The sequence below is a fragment of the Diorhabda sublineata genome, chromosome 3 (assembly GCF_026230105.1).
Source record: "Diorhabda sublineata isolate icDioSubl1.1 chromosome 3, icDioSubl1.1, whole genome shotgun sequence".
NCBI lineage: Eukaryota > Metazoa > Arthropoda > Insecta > Coleoptera > Chrysomelidae > Diorhabda > Diorhabda sublineata.
This window is the reverse complement of record NC_079476.1, coordinates 3,836,338-3,849,327: the sequence shown is the minus strand read 5'-3', so window position 1 is coordinate 3,849,327 and position 12,990 is coordinate 3,836,338. Positions and strand designations below refer to the sequence as shown.

At 33.9% G+C, this 12,990-nt stretch overlaps 1 protein-coding gene across 2 annotated transcripts in view; it reads left to right on the top strand.

Moving 5' to 3' along the window:
* Positions 1 to 12,990, top strand: part of LOC130441339 (protein Wnt-7b) — a 218,388-nt gene that overhangs the window by 202,111 nt on the left and 3,287 nt on the right. For both annotated transcript variants that reach the window (XM_056774964.1, XM_056774965.1), the window contains exons 3-4: positions 3,364 to 3,635; positions 11,527 to 11,890. In XM_056774964.1, coding sequence (XP_056630942.1) covers positions 3,364 to 3,635; positions 11,527 to 11,890 — 636 coding nt within the window. The remainder of the gene's footprint in view (positions 1 to 3,363; positions 3,636 to 11,526; positions 11,891 to 12,990) is intronic.

Here is a 12,990-nt window from a genome sequence, read left to right as displayed (position 1 = left end):
GAATTGGGCAACAGAATCTAATATGAATTAGGAAGGAAAAGTCTTTAAAAAAAGACCCTACAGTGAGCCCTGCTATTTAGTCCGAATAAATATCTAATAGCTCTCTTTTGTAGTTTGAAGATTCGCACCACACGTGTCCAAGCCATATATTTTTACTACAAGTTTGTGACTTAATATGTATACTGTAATATCTGATTATTGTTAAAATATCAATTACGATTGCAAATAGACAATTCAATTAAAAAATTGCAAACTATTGGAAACAAAAAATCATTATCTTGTCCGATATCAAAGCAACAATTAGAACTTTAAGTTCTAATATCATAAAATCCTGACTTGGGTGGGAATGGTTCGATAAATTGAATGAGCTAGTCAAGAAAAATAAAGTTACCCAGCTACAGGTCGATATAAAAAGCAAAAATAAGGTAGATATGGGTAAAATCAATAACTGAAACATCCAAGAATTCTTCTGGGAAATTATAACAAGATAAATGTATCAGCGTAAGCAGATGATGCAGCGTGAAGATTCTGTTGCGCAGATTCACTCGAAGTGTCAGACACTACGGAATTCCAGGGCATAATACCTGAAATAGAAGAAGAAGATCTCTTGCAGCCAAGGCCATCCCTCATTCTGAATATTCCAAGGACAGTGTGATTAATACATCAGCTATAAACACTGGGTTTCATTTCTATTTGATGAACCTACAGCCACTTTGTGTATAAGTAGCTTGTGCACAAATAATATTTTATGATGACATTAAAACGTGTCATAGTATTTTTGTTGGAACGTATTCTCAAAATTAGGAAATGTATGTGAATATTTAGTGACATTTAGGTGAATATTTAGTGATCAAGTAAATAAAGATATTCGAAATATCGGGATACACATTTATGTTCAGATGATTATCCTCGAAGTAATCTGATGTACGTAGGTCAAGTTATAATAAATTACGTCAGTAGTTCCGTAAAGAAACAATCATTCATAGCCAGAACCACCGCACATTGTCTCTTTTATATCTGTAATATTTACGATTTCTTCCACTCCCTCAGTATTTTGTTGCTGACTGAGATGCAACTTCTTGATCTACATGTCTTATAAACTATATCGAACAAGGTATGGGAATGTCTAGTAGATATAGATATAAAGAAATAACATTATTTATATGGAGTAGTACGGTATTTGTAGTATATTTTGTTTTTTCTCTGATATCAATCGAAAATTGTTCTAATCGTTAGTGTTTTTTCGTTTCTAAATAGACATAAAATGATAAAAATCACGACGAATTGATATATTCCGATTGATAACATTAGTCAACACATTTTCAATTTTTTTAATTATCCTGCCTGATGAAGTGACTTAAATGTTCGTCAGTTCTCAACGTCGAACATTTTCAAAGAAGATACAAAATTGTAGAATTGTTTTACTAAAATCGTCAGCTGGAGATAACGTTTATCGTGGGATTACAATCAAAACTGTTCAAATGACCTAAAAATCACCAAGTTGACTTGGTATTTATGTGAGTTATGCTTCTATCACAACGTAATTAAGTTAAATAAGTCATTTCTGCGAATTTCAGACTTAACTCGTAGCTAGTGCATAAAAACAATGTAAACTATATTTTAGTAAAAAACTTATACGACTATAAACTGATGGGAGTTTTCATTAATTTTTTATTTTGTTTTGTAAGTTGTATGTCTTTTTAAACAAAAAATAATAAATTTTATCGAAAAAATATACCTAAAATTATGAAAAAAATATGTGGGAAGGTGAGAAAACGTGAGTGAACATCGTGATGAGTAAATGTGGGTATATAAAGTCACGCAATGAAGTATTAATTGGCGATCTTCGTGTTCTTTGACTGACGCCATATCGACCGTGGGAGGCGCCAATCATTAGCATCACTTGATTTATTTTAGTTTTGATTACCGATAATTATCGTAACAACATATATTTTTGTTGGGATCAAATGATAAATTGATTCGAAGCATCCAAAGATAGAAAATGAAGAGAGAAAGATTTCATGTATGTTCATTTTCGGTTGAATACGTTTTAAAACTTCGATCAATCTTATTGTTTACTGATCATAATAAAATAAATGATTAATATTTTTAATTTCTCAGTTAATGACGTATAATGATGATAAAAATCAGAACCGTCATTACATATACGCAAACAAATCTATATTTAAATTTTTGTTGTTATCATTTAGGCTGATCTACGACAAATTTTCTCGAATGTACCCGTGTCAGCTTTTCTTGGTTTTTCCGATAGTGAGGGTTGTTTTAGTTTTGTTTTTTTATCTTGATGTTAAAAAGATTCCATGGACTCTTTTTACATCTATTTCAGTGAAATTATGGGTGCTAATCTTAAGTTCAAGAATGGTGAAGAGCTAGTACAATAATAAAAGTTTAATAATCACTTAAACTAACTATATATATATACAAATATGAAAACTAACAATATTCACAAAAATATATAGGAAGCAAAAAATTAACTTGAGTCGCGTGTGCCAAATCTATAGGAGCAGCGCTGTTCCAGCACTGAATGATCCTCCCTGCGATTCAAAACATCTCGTATGTAAGTATGTTGGTTTGAAATTCCCAGAAGTAGGTAACTTCAAATTCCCGGGGTCACAAGATCAATTTTTATCGAGGACATTGGTCGAAAAAATGTGTATCTGTATTATCTATTAAATGGGAGGGTACATGGTGTGGTCGCCACAAAACTGAAGCTGAGTCTTTTTGCAGTTTTGAAGTAAGCTTTCAAGCAGTTTACAAAATTTAGGATACGTGTATTTATTTTGTGCTCTTATTACAGTTCTTTAGACATGAGTGAATACTTCTTAACGTTGCAAAGTGATAACCCAGAGGCAGCTGGAAAGTACAAGGGAAAACTTAAAGATTTAGGTGGATTTAAGCAGAATCCTACTTATTTTCTAATATACTTCATTTACCGCTCGTTTACACTATACAAAACATTGCATAGTGGACAAAAGCTACGTTTTCTGTAGGAAATTTCCCACTTCTTTCAGTGGAAACTCTTTAAGAAGCAATTTCGTAAGAAAACTCGAACAAATAAGTTGAAAAACCACTCAAAAGCTTACGATAAAAGCATTTGTTTACCCCCGGCAAGTATTTTTAAATGGGCTTTAGCTGATTTTTAAAATTTGTTAGCCTGCTTAACGGCAAAGACGAAACTCCCCACGAACTAGAAACATCAGAAAGAGCTCATAGCTCATTCATATTCAGTAGAATTAGCTCCTCATTAAAATAAACAGAATAAAAAAATACTTTCTAATAAGGAACATGAGTAACAAGCCATTATACTTGCACGTTAACTCATTTTCTATTGTATTGTTTCAGGTTCTAGAGAAGCAGCTTTTACATACGCCATCAGTAGCGCAGGAGTTGCTTACTCAGTCACAGCAGCATGTGCAAGAGGAAACATATCAGCATGTGGTTGCGATCCAGGTCCTAAGCCTAGGGAACCAACGCCTGCCGGTTGGAAATGGGGAGGATGTAGTGTAGACATTAATTATGGAGTCCGATTTGCTAGAAAATTCTTAGATGCGAGGGAATTGGAGAACGATGCTAGGAGTTTGATGAACTTGCACAATAATAAAGCTGGAAGAAAGGTGAATCAAATTATGGATAGAATATTTTGTAATCCAATTGATCAGGAGTCAATAGATAACGTAAAAATTTTGCTGTGATATAAAAAAAATATAGTTGACAAATCCGAACATTTATTCAAATTATCAAATTATACATTTGAACATCATGAATTATGAATTTTCAACTGATAATCATCCATTAAAAACTCATAATATTGATGTCTCTGCGAATGTTTAGAGGAATATCACATATCATGGTCGAGAAATCATTTTCGTGAATGTCTAAGGATCACTGACCACTCAGGCTATTATCAAACTACTATTAAATGATTTTTTTCTCATACAATTATTCCTGCCCACACATTAACACAAAATCGATGTTGATTCTTTGTTTGAATTGTACCTTGAGGATTTTCATCTACCCAAAAATAGAAATTTTGGAAATCAATGAAACCGTCTCGTGTGAAACCAGCTTCATCAGTAAACAGTACAACAAATATATTATCAACTCGTTGTTTATCTAAAAACCAACGAGCTTAGACCAGTCTCGCTGGATAATTCTCTACTTCCATGGCAAATATTTTATGAATGTGAAAGAGGTAAAGAAGTTTCTTCTGGAGAATCATATGAATAGTTGTCGTTGATACGTTGATACATCAACAGCATTTTTCTCTATAGTTGACGTTCGTATGGTTCGTTATCGACCTTCGCCACTTTATTTTTAATAGGAAACTTCCTAAATTATTTTATTAAAAAATAATGGAAACTAGTTTACTTTATTTTCGTAGACAAACCGGTTTCCAGTAAGCTGGGATAAACCCTAACAAAAGTTCCACAGTCGGGTATTATTCTGTCAGGAAAGCGTTCAGCATACAAGTTTTGCAGGTTTTTCTGTATCAGTCCCTAGGAGGTGGACAGCCAGCTGTCCATCTATCTCTTAGGTGGTCGTCCGGGTTCTCTTTTCTCTATTGGTTTCCCTTCAAGTACAATGCGTGGCAGTCTAATCTCTTTATTTTCATTCTTCTCACTTGAGCGTTGTTCCAGTATGTTTTTCTTTGTCTCTCCCATCTTACGATGTCTTACACCCCACATTGTTCCCTGATAGTCCTGAGCGTTTTCATTTCAGCTACCCGAAGCATGCTTTTCGTTTTGTTGGTTTCCATGAAATTCATGTCAGCATATTCACTGAAGGCAAATTCCACCAAATTGCAACTCTAAATACGATGTGATAATTATTGATGAGAGGTCTGCTCCACACACCTTTCCATACGTTTTTTTCCATTAATCCAAGCAGTCTTCTTTGGTGAGAGCCTTTAGGAACTCTGCATTTACCGCTTCCATCGACTCAAATCGGGTCCCTTTCAAAGCAGATCTTTTACTAACCTTTCAAGGAAATCTGAGCAGAGCCATTGACGTAAAAGCTTTTGGTCAGGAGTCAGTTTTTTTGGCACCAGCTTCGCACAAACTTTTGTCAGGTGTAATTCGTCCTGAAAAATTTTCTAGCCGTTTCTTTATCGATATTTATAGCCTCCGTAATCATCACATGCTCATTCGATGCTCATTTGATGATTTGATTTTGTTCACTGTTTTGAGTTGATCAGTCACAGGGCGACCTGGGCGCTGGTCATCTTCACTAAAGCACTTACACCACTATTTTATCATAATTTAACTTTAATGTATATTATTTGATCCACATTTTACAGTAAAACCTCAATAACTTGAACCTCGATAACGTAATAACTTTTATAATTTCATAAAATGTTGTGTTCCCTTCCCCTTGGAATCCAAAATCTATTTCACTTAAAATACGAGCCCTCTATAACTTAAATGTATAGTTTGGGCTTCGCATCTCAATAACTCAAAGTTGTAACGACGACGACCTTTGTAACTTCAATCATCTATCAATGAATGATTTTGAATGAATGCGCAAACAAAAAAGGTTCCTTGTAGACCATTGTTCTTGTCCAATGCTTCACCAAATGATTTCAAACAATACACTAAATTACAGTATCTGCATTTAACCTTCCTCGTCTATCTTTACAAGTCCTAAACAAAGCTCATAATCGAACCTCTGTAAGTAAAAATATAAACCAATAAAAACTCTTCAACTTAAGCCCTTAGTAAGTAAAAACCTCTATAACTCAAATTATTCAACGTTTCCCTTGGTCTTTGTCTTATCGAGGTTTACTGTGATACCAAATGAGAATGACGGATCGTAACATAATTGATGTTACTGCTAACCACTTAACTTCATCAATTATAGGGATGGCCCTCCAGCTATTTCTTCTACAACTTATTATTAATAACGAGAAGGTTCCACTTAGGATTCTACCTCTAAAAATTTTTTAATAATATAAATTAAGGTCGTTATGCACTTAGAAACAGGTCTCATTATAACATTCAAGATATGTTAGCCTCAAGAAATTTGCACCCAGAATTTTGCTTCGCAACAGAGCCGGCGTTTTGTAAAATCTAGTTATTGTTCTACTACTTTTTAAATAATTGACAGTTTCTTTCGTTTAGTTTATTTATTTAGATTTATTTACACTTTGAACACATTTATTCACTTACTACATTTGAACTACAAACTTACCCATTCCATATTTTAAATATACTATTCACCAATTTATATTCACTACCCGCAACTTGAGTTCCCTTTCTTCCCTTCGGTCTAAATAGTTACTCTAGCCCTACTTGTTCTCCCTACCCTCCACTAAAATTCACTAAAATTTGTAAGAAGATGATCTCAGAAGTACTTGGCCTGACCTATAGATGGCAGTAGTTGCTTGAAAAAAGTACACAATGTATACAGCATATATTTCAAGTTTGAAAACTCCGTATTGTTTAGTATTTGTTTGGCACCCATCAGTGGCAAAGACCAGCATCGCAGTGGTCGACCAAATGAGGTGACGACTCCAGGAAAAATGAAAAAAATCCACAAAGTGATACTGGATGATGCGGAAAATGTTTGGCAATGTTCCACAGAAATAAAGTCGTTCCATAGCCATGGATGAAACATTGGTCCATCACTTCATAGCGCCGAAACAAAAGAACAATCAAAACAATGAAGTTAAAAGGGAGAACCGGCTCCAAAGAAGACAATCTGCTGGTAAGGTCAAGGCGTTGGTTTTTCGGGATGCGCGTGGGATAATTTTTATTTACTATCTTGAAAAACGAAAAAATATCAACAGCGAGTATTATACGAACTTATTGCAACGTTTGAGCGAAGAAATCAAGCAAAAACAGCCACATTTGGTTAAGAAGAAAATGTTGTTTCATCAAGACAATGCAACAACTCAGACATCAGTTATTGCAATGGCTAAAATTAATGAATTAAATTTTGAATTGCTACTTCACGCATCCTATTCGCCCGATTTAGAACCTAGGATCATTTTCAGACTTGAAAATATGCCTCAGTGGTCAAAGGTTTTCCATTAATGAAAAGGTGTTGTCGGCAGTTAATGGCTATTTTGAGGAGCTTGACTATTTGTATTATAAAAAAGGTAAAACTATATAAGTGTATGGAAAACCACGCAACTTACTGTTATGTCATTGGTGACATAACTAACCGCGTAGAAGAAAGCAGACACTCCAACTCCAAGTTAATTTGAGATGGTCAGTATGCTCTGAACATGCCGGATAATCGTAATAATATCAAGAGCAGTCCGTCGGAGAGATAAAAATATTGGAAACTGTTAGAGGAAAGCGATTAAATAAGAAATCAAGCTATAAGAGAATTAATGAAACTCCTGGATATAGTACGATCCACGAGATCAAAATGACGATATTCGAGAGACCACGTCGAGATAATGATGGAAGATCGATGATCAGGGAGACCTCCAGCGAAATAGTTCATTAAAAATTTGAAATTGATGAGATTGACAAAGGGAGAAACACATTCTATGATATAGCGACAATATGACAAACTGGATTTCATTTTACTAGACATAAATAATACTAGAAAAAAAATTATGGAAGGTTGAGTCTATATAAGTTTATAAGATGACTATGATCAGAGAATGTGAACTGGATTTGAAAGAATACACATTTTATACGATAATATTTTGTCACACGCGTTTTTTAGATCAACGAGTGCGACAAAAACAAATTTAATGCAATTTTTCTTTTTATTTTGACCTTCGCTTTCTATTTGCGTCAATTATAAAGTAATCCAAAGTTATGAAAATACAAGAAAATAAGTGAAGAACGAGGTGACCTCCAGAATTACATAAAGTAGCAAAAGAGGGCATAAATAATTTGTTTCCAATGCGCACCGTCTACCAAAATGACTATCAGACATTTCGATTCTAGCGTCTCCGCTACATGGATCCTAGAAACGGTGCCATCCGATTGTAGTAGAATTCTAAAATTCGGCGGAAGCACGGTGACTTTAATGTACGTTGGAAATACCAAGAATTCGTTTGATGTTTGTTTTACATAAATTTATTTACATTATTTCTTTTGAATAATTTCTACCTTTTTTGACACTTAACAGTGTCAGATCGTCATTGCTTTAAAACTTAAAATTAGTTACATCAAACTGAAACTCACTTACAGATTATAGTTTAATGACTCAGTTGAAAATTTTGAATATTTGTAATAATGCATATATCATTACACATACTACGTATAAATGAATATTTCGTAGAAAGTTACATCATTTTTTTCTAAGAAAATATAAAATGGGTGGAAACTTATTTACTTGTCTACCAATAATTCATCACCTACTTCTATGCAACTCCTCCTATCTAATCAATCATTCTCATGATGACATATATAAGTAGGCGATAAATAATTATAAATTAATTAGCATTAAGTCATATTCGAATTAAGAATTTATTTATTTATGATCATATTTTTAGAAATAAACAATAACAGTCTGAAATAATTTTCATGTTAATTATTTTGAGAAAAAAATTCGTATCTCCACCGAATCTCGTTTTTCTCTTTTTTTCTCAAGATAACTCGGTCAAAATCGATAATTACGACATTTTATAATAATATTGTATCGATCCATACATGGACGTAAGAACAATTTTTAAATAAGTGAACTTAATAATTTTTTTTGTTAAAGAACTAATACTAATGATCAAGGAATTTGATTAACTGTTTTCGACTCCGACACTGATTTTATGCCAACATTTAGATGGTAATATATTAGAGCATAATTTTGTAAATAAGATGCCACAGTTAATTTTTCGAAAGAGAATTACTTAATTGAGCTCCCTGGAGGCGTACACACGTCAAGAAGATCAGAAATCATTCTACAGGATGGGTTATTTTATGCAATTACCTAACCACGTGTAAACTGAACTCCACTTAACACGAGCTTCTCGCCACACAAGAAGGTCCAATTAAAACAAACAAACATCTGTATCTACACAAATCACAGTGTGATTCAAAATTAAATCATATGGCATTATTATGGTGTGTTTTGAATCAATCATGGGTTCAACGGGAGCCTGCTACACGAACGACTGACTTTCCATGAAAACTGAAGATATAGTAAATGGTCAATACACCAAACAGCTTGAATGAATTGACTGCTAATGGCAAACAAATTAGTATGTTTAAAACTGGAAGATCCATCACGTGCGTAATCGGAGACAATTTGAGTGAGCAGGATTTGTGAAATCGCGACTGAGAAAAAATTATGGAGGGGAAACTCAACGGCAATTACGAAGGTTACATCGACGACAACATAAATCACAAATGATACAAAACTAACCTTATATAAAACGATTACAACATTACATAAACAAGTACTTATAATATGACGTGGAGAGAAAAATTTTTATACGTAAAAAATCAACATTCGCCGTGCCAATTTCTAAAATGGGTTCAATTTTTTTCTATCAACTCTCATTTTCAAGATACGGTTAAATTGATACAAGGGCTGTTATTTAAGTTGTGGGAAACGGCAACACTGATGTGAATATATCAAATCTGACAGACATTGCCATAATAAAAATTGACATTTTCAATAGTGAACGTACTCAGAACGTGGTGACATACGAGTGTTATTTGAGTTGTTTATAGATACTTGGAACATTCATCTTGATCAAAAAATAGAATTGAATCGCGAAAATTTTCATGCGATGATTTTCTATGAGATTCGACGTGGATTAAGTCACATCTTGCTTCGACTTTTGATGATCAGAAACTGTGTTTCGCTGGTTTTCTAAATTCAATTATGGTAGCACTTCGTTTGGAGATTAGCTCCACTCGCATACATTCAATATTGCATCAAAATTTGGCTGACAAAAAATTTGTTCCCTTATGAATCGGAAACTAAATAAGAATTGACTGTAGAGGTTTTTCAAGACGCGCCAAATCCAACAAAAGTTGTTCACGCACTAAACACTTCAAAGCAAACGGTCACCACTGTTCCATTAGAGCAGAATAAAACGGTCAATTCTGAAAGGTAAACCAAAAGTGTTCGAAAAAGTCTCCACCTCGACAACGTGAGCTCTCACACATTAATTGAAACAAAAACATTATCGAACAGTCAAAATATCGAATTGATAGGTCATCCGCCGTACACTCCTTGTTTGGAATCCAATGACTTCTTATGATCTTGGAGATCAAAAATAAACTGCGAGATCAACTTTTTTCTCAGCCTAAACATAAAGTTGGTGCGTTCAAATCACGTGTTTTGGAGGTACCTCAATCGGAATAAAAATAATGCTTCCATTTTCTGTTTTTCTTTATCTATCACAAAACTTGAGTAGCAGCCTTCGTATGAAACTGGTGATGAAATGCAGTCTTGAGCTTGACGAAATTTCAACCATTAGGTAAAAACCTAATTTCAGAGACTTTTCTAGCCACAGAAGAAGTAATATAAGGTGGTGATTGGAGTCAATTACTGTTAAACATATTTCTAGATGATATGATAAATATCTTATTGCAGGAAACATCCAAAATCTACACACCATCTGGAACACATTAAAGCAAGGGAATTAAAGATGTCAGATTACAGAACAATCAGTTACCTGATCAATAGAAGATAAGTCTCAAGAAATACGAAACTAGATGTTTATAAAACAATTTACAGACCAATATTATAGTTGCAAAACATGTACTTTCACTAATAGACAAAAAAGTGCGTTGCAAGATGCAGAGATCAAATATTCAAGGCATATGGGATATGTAACGAAAAATGAGAGATTAACGAGTTCTAGAAATTATGTCTCTCATAAAAGTCGTTGAATACAGATGGTTGAGTTGGTGGGATCATTTATACAGAGAATGGAAGATTCAAGACCAGTTAAGAAAGTATAGGAAACAAAATTAGGCAAATACAAAAAAAGACGAAGACCCAAAGCGACATGGGACAAATTAATTGATAATATAGTTGGAAAAATAAGCACTACATGAAGATAAGCAAAAATAAGAGCACTTAATATAATCGAATAGAGAAAATTTGTATATAGTATAATACTTTAAATTTAGACCACACACCACTATGTGGAATGTATGGAAAAGCACCTTCTTCATCTTCTTGCTGTATCTTTTTGATCATTGTGTCTCGATCCACCGATTTTCTCACTTTTTTCTTCTGCGTTTGGTCACTACTTTCATCTACTTTACAGTTGTCTCTTTTTATTTCGCTCTATCTACACTATTTGGTAACTACCTTTTCTTCCTCTTTTTCCTTGGTTTACAGATCTTTACAAGGTTTCTTGAATAGTTGGTTTTGTTTGTCTACAGCCAAAATTGAAAAAATAAATATATTTTTTAACTAATATACACCGATACGTAAATGCTTCTGAAACTGTAAGCTATGTCAGGCTTAGGGATCTTATGAAATATTTTAATGCAACTGACTTAAAAAAACGACTTGTCTAACTGAACGTTTAAACTATGTATTAAATTTTGTGTCGAAAATATATATAAAAACATATTATTCCAGGCTGTTAAAATGAGCCTAATCGTAGAATGTAAGTGCCACGGAGTATCAGGAAGTTGTACCATGAAAACCTGCTGGAAGACTCTCCCAACGTTCCGACAAATCGGAGATTTATTAATGAAGAAATATTATCGAGCGAGACCCGTCGCTGCTAACAATCAGCACGGTCACGGACCTAGAGGTATAGACTTTCCGAGGAAGGCCAGAAGACAACATTTAGTTTTGACCAAGGGAAAGGTACCAGTGAAGAAAATGCCAAAGATGTCTGAATTAGTCTTTTTGCAAATGTCTCCCAATTATTGCGAGAGAGATTTGGCCGCCGGATCTTTAGGAACAGTAGGAAGACAATGTAATAGAACCTCCAGAGGTGAGTAACGAAAATATATCATGATATTATAGATTCACTAGTTATTGATTATTGCATCATATCAAATCCTCCAGAAAGTAATAGTATATTGAATTTTTGTTTGATTTTGGTATATTTTTTGCCCATCTATTACATATATATAATTATAGTTAGAATAAACGTGTCAGACAGCAAACTGTACGAATTATTTTTCTTTTCACGCCTCAAACTGGCAATAGATAGTTTATATAGCAATAGTTCTTTTGAGTTCTGAGTTCTATATTTGTCCCTTTTGTGGGACAGTACTCTCTTGTAGACCTGTAAGACCAATATCATAGCTAAAGCAGCCTGAAATTGAAATTAAGAATGGAATAAATACAGTTTTTGGTATATATATTTCCGATTTTGATATATCAACACAGTTTCAATAATTATCATCCATCTTAACATGGAATACGAGTATCTGGCTTAACTTAGAGATGGCGGTAATTGCTTCAAAAATACCTCTGTATTAGGAAGTACACAATCTATCCAGTATATGTATATGTATTAGTATTTGTTTGGCAGCCATGAATATTGAATGTTTTCAGTGAATTTTTAACATGGAAAAAATTGGTCATCGTTATGGGATACAATACTTTTATTTGAAAGGCCTTATCCCAACCAATATAAAAGCTGAACTAGATTTTACTCTAAGTGAGACTGCTCCGTCGTTATTAACAGTAAAATTTTACAAGGCAACGTTTAAACGTACGACCTGCGAAGACAAATATCGCCGTGGTCGACCAAATGAGGTGATGGCTTCAGTGTGTTGAAGAAAATCCTCAAAGCAGTACTGGAGTGCGCGAGCCAGTACGCATAGTAGGCATTTTAAAAAGTGCGGTACATCGCATATTAAATGAAAATTTGGACATGAGAAAGCTGGGCTCAAGATGGAACGAAAACAGCGGCGTGAAGATGCTTCCACTGAGTGTTTGGAAATTTTTGCGTCGTTTAGTACGCATAGATGTAACGCGTGTCATCAGTTTATACTTGAAACAAAAAAACAATCGAAACAATGGGCTGAAAACGGAGAAAGGGAGAAAAAGAAGGCAAAGACCGTTTCATCTTCAGGCAAGTTC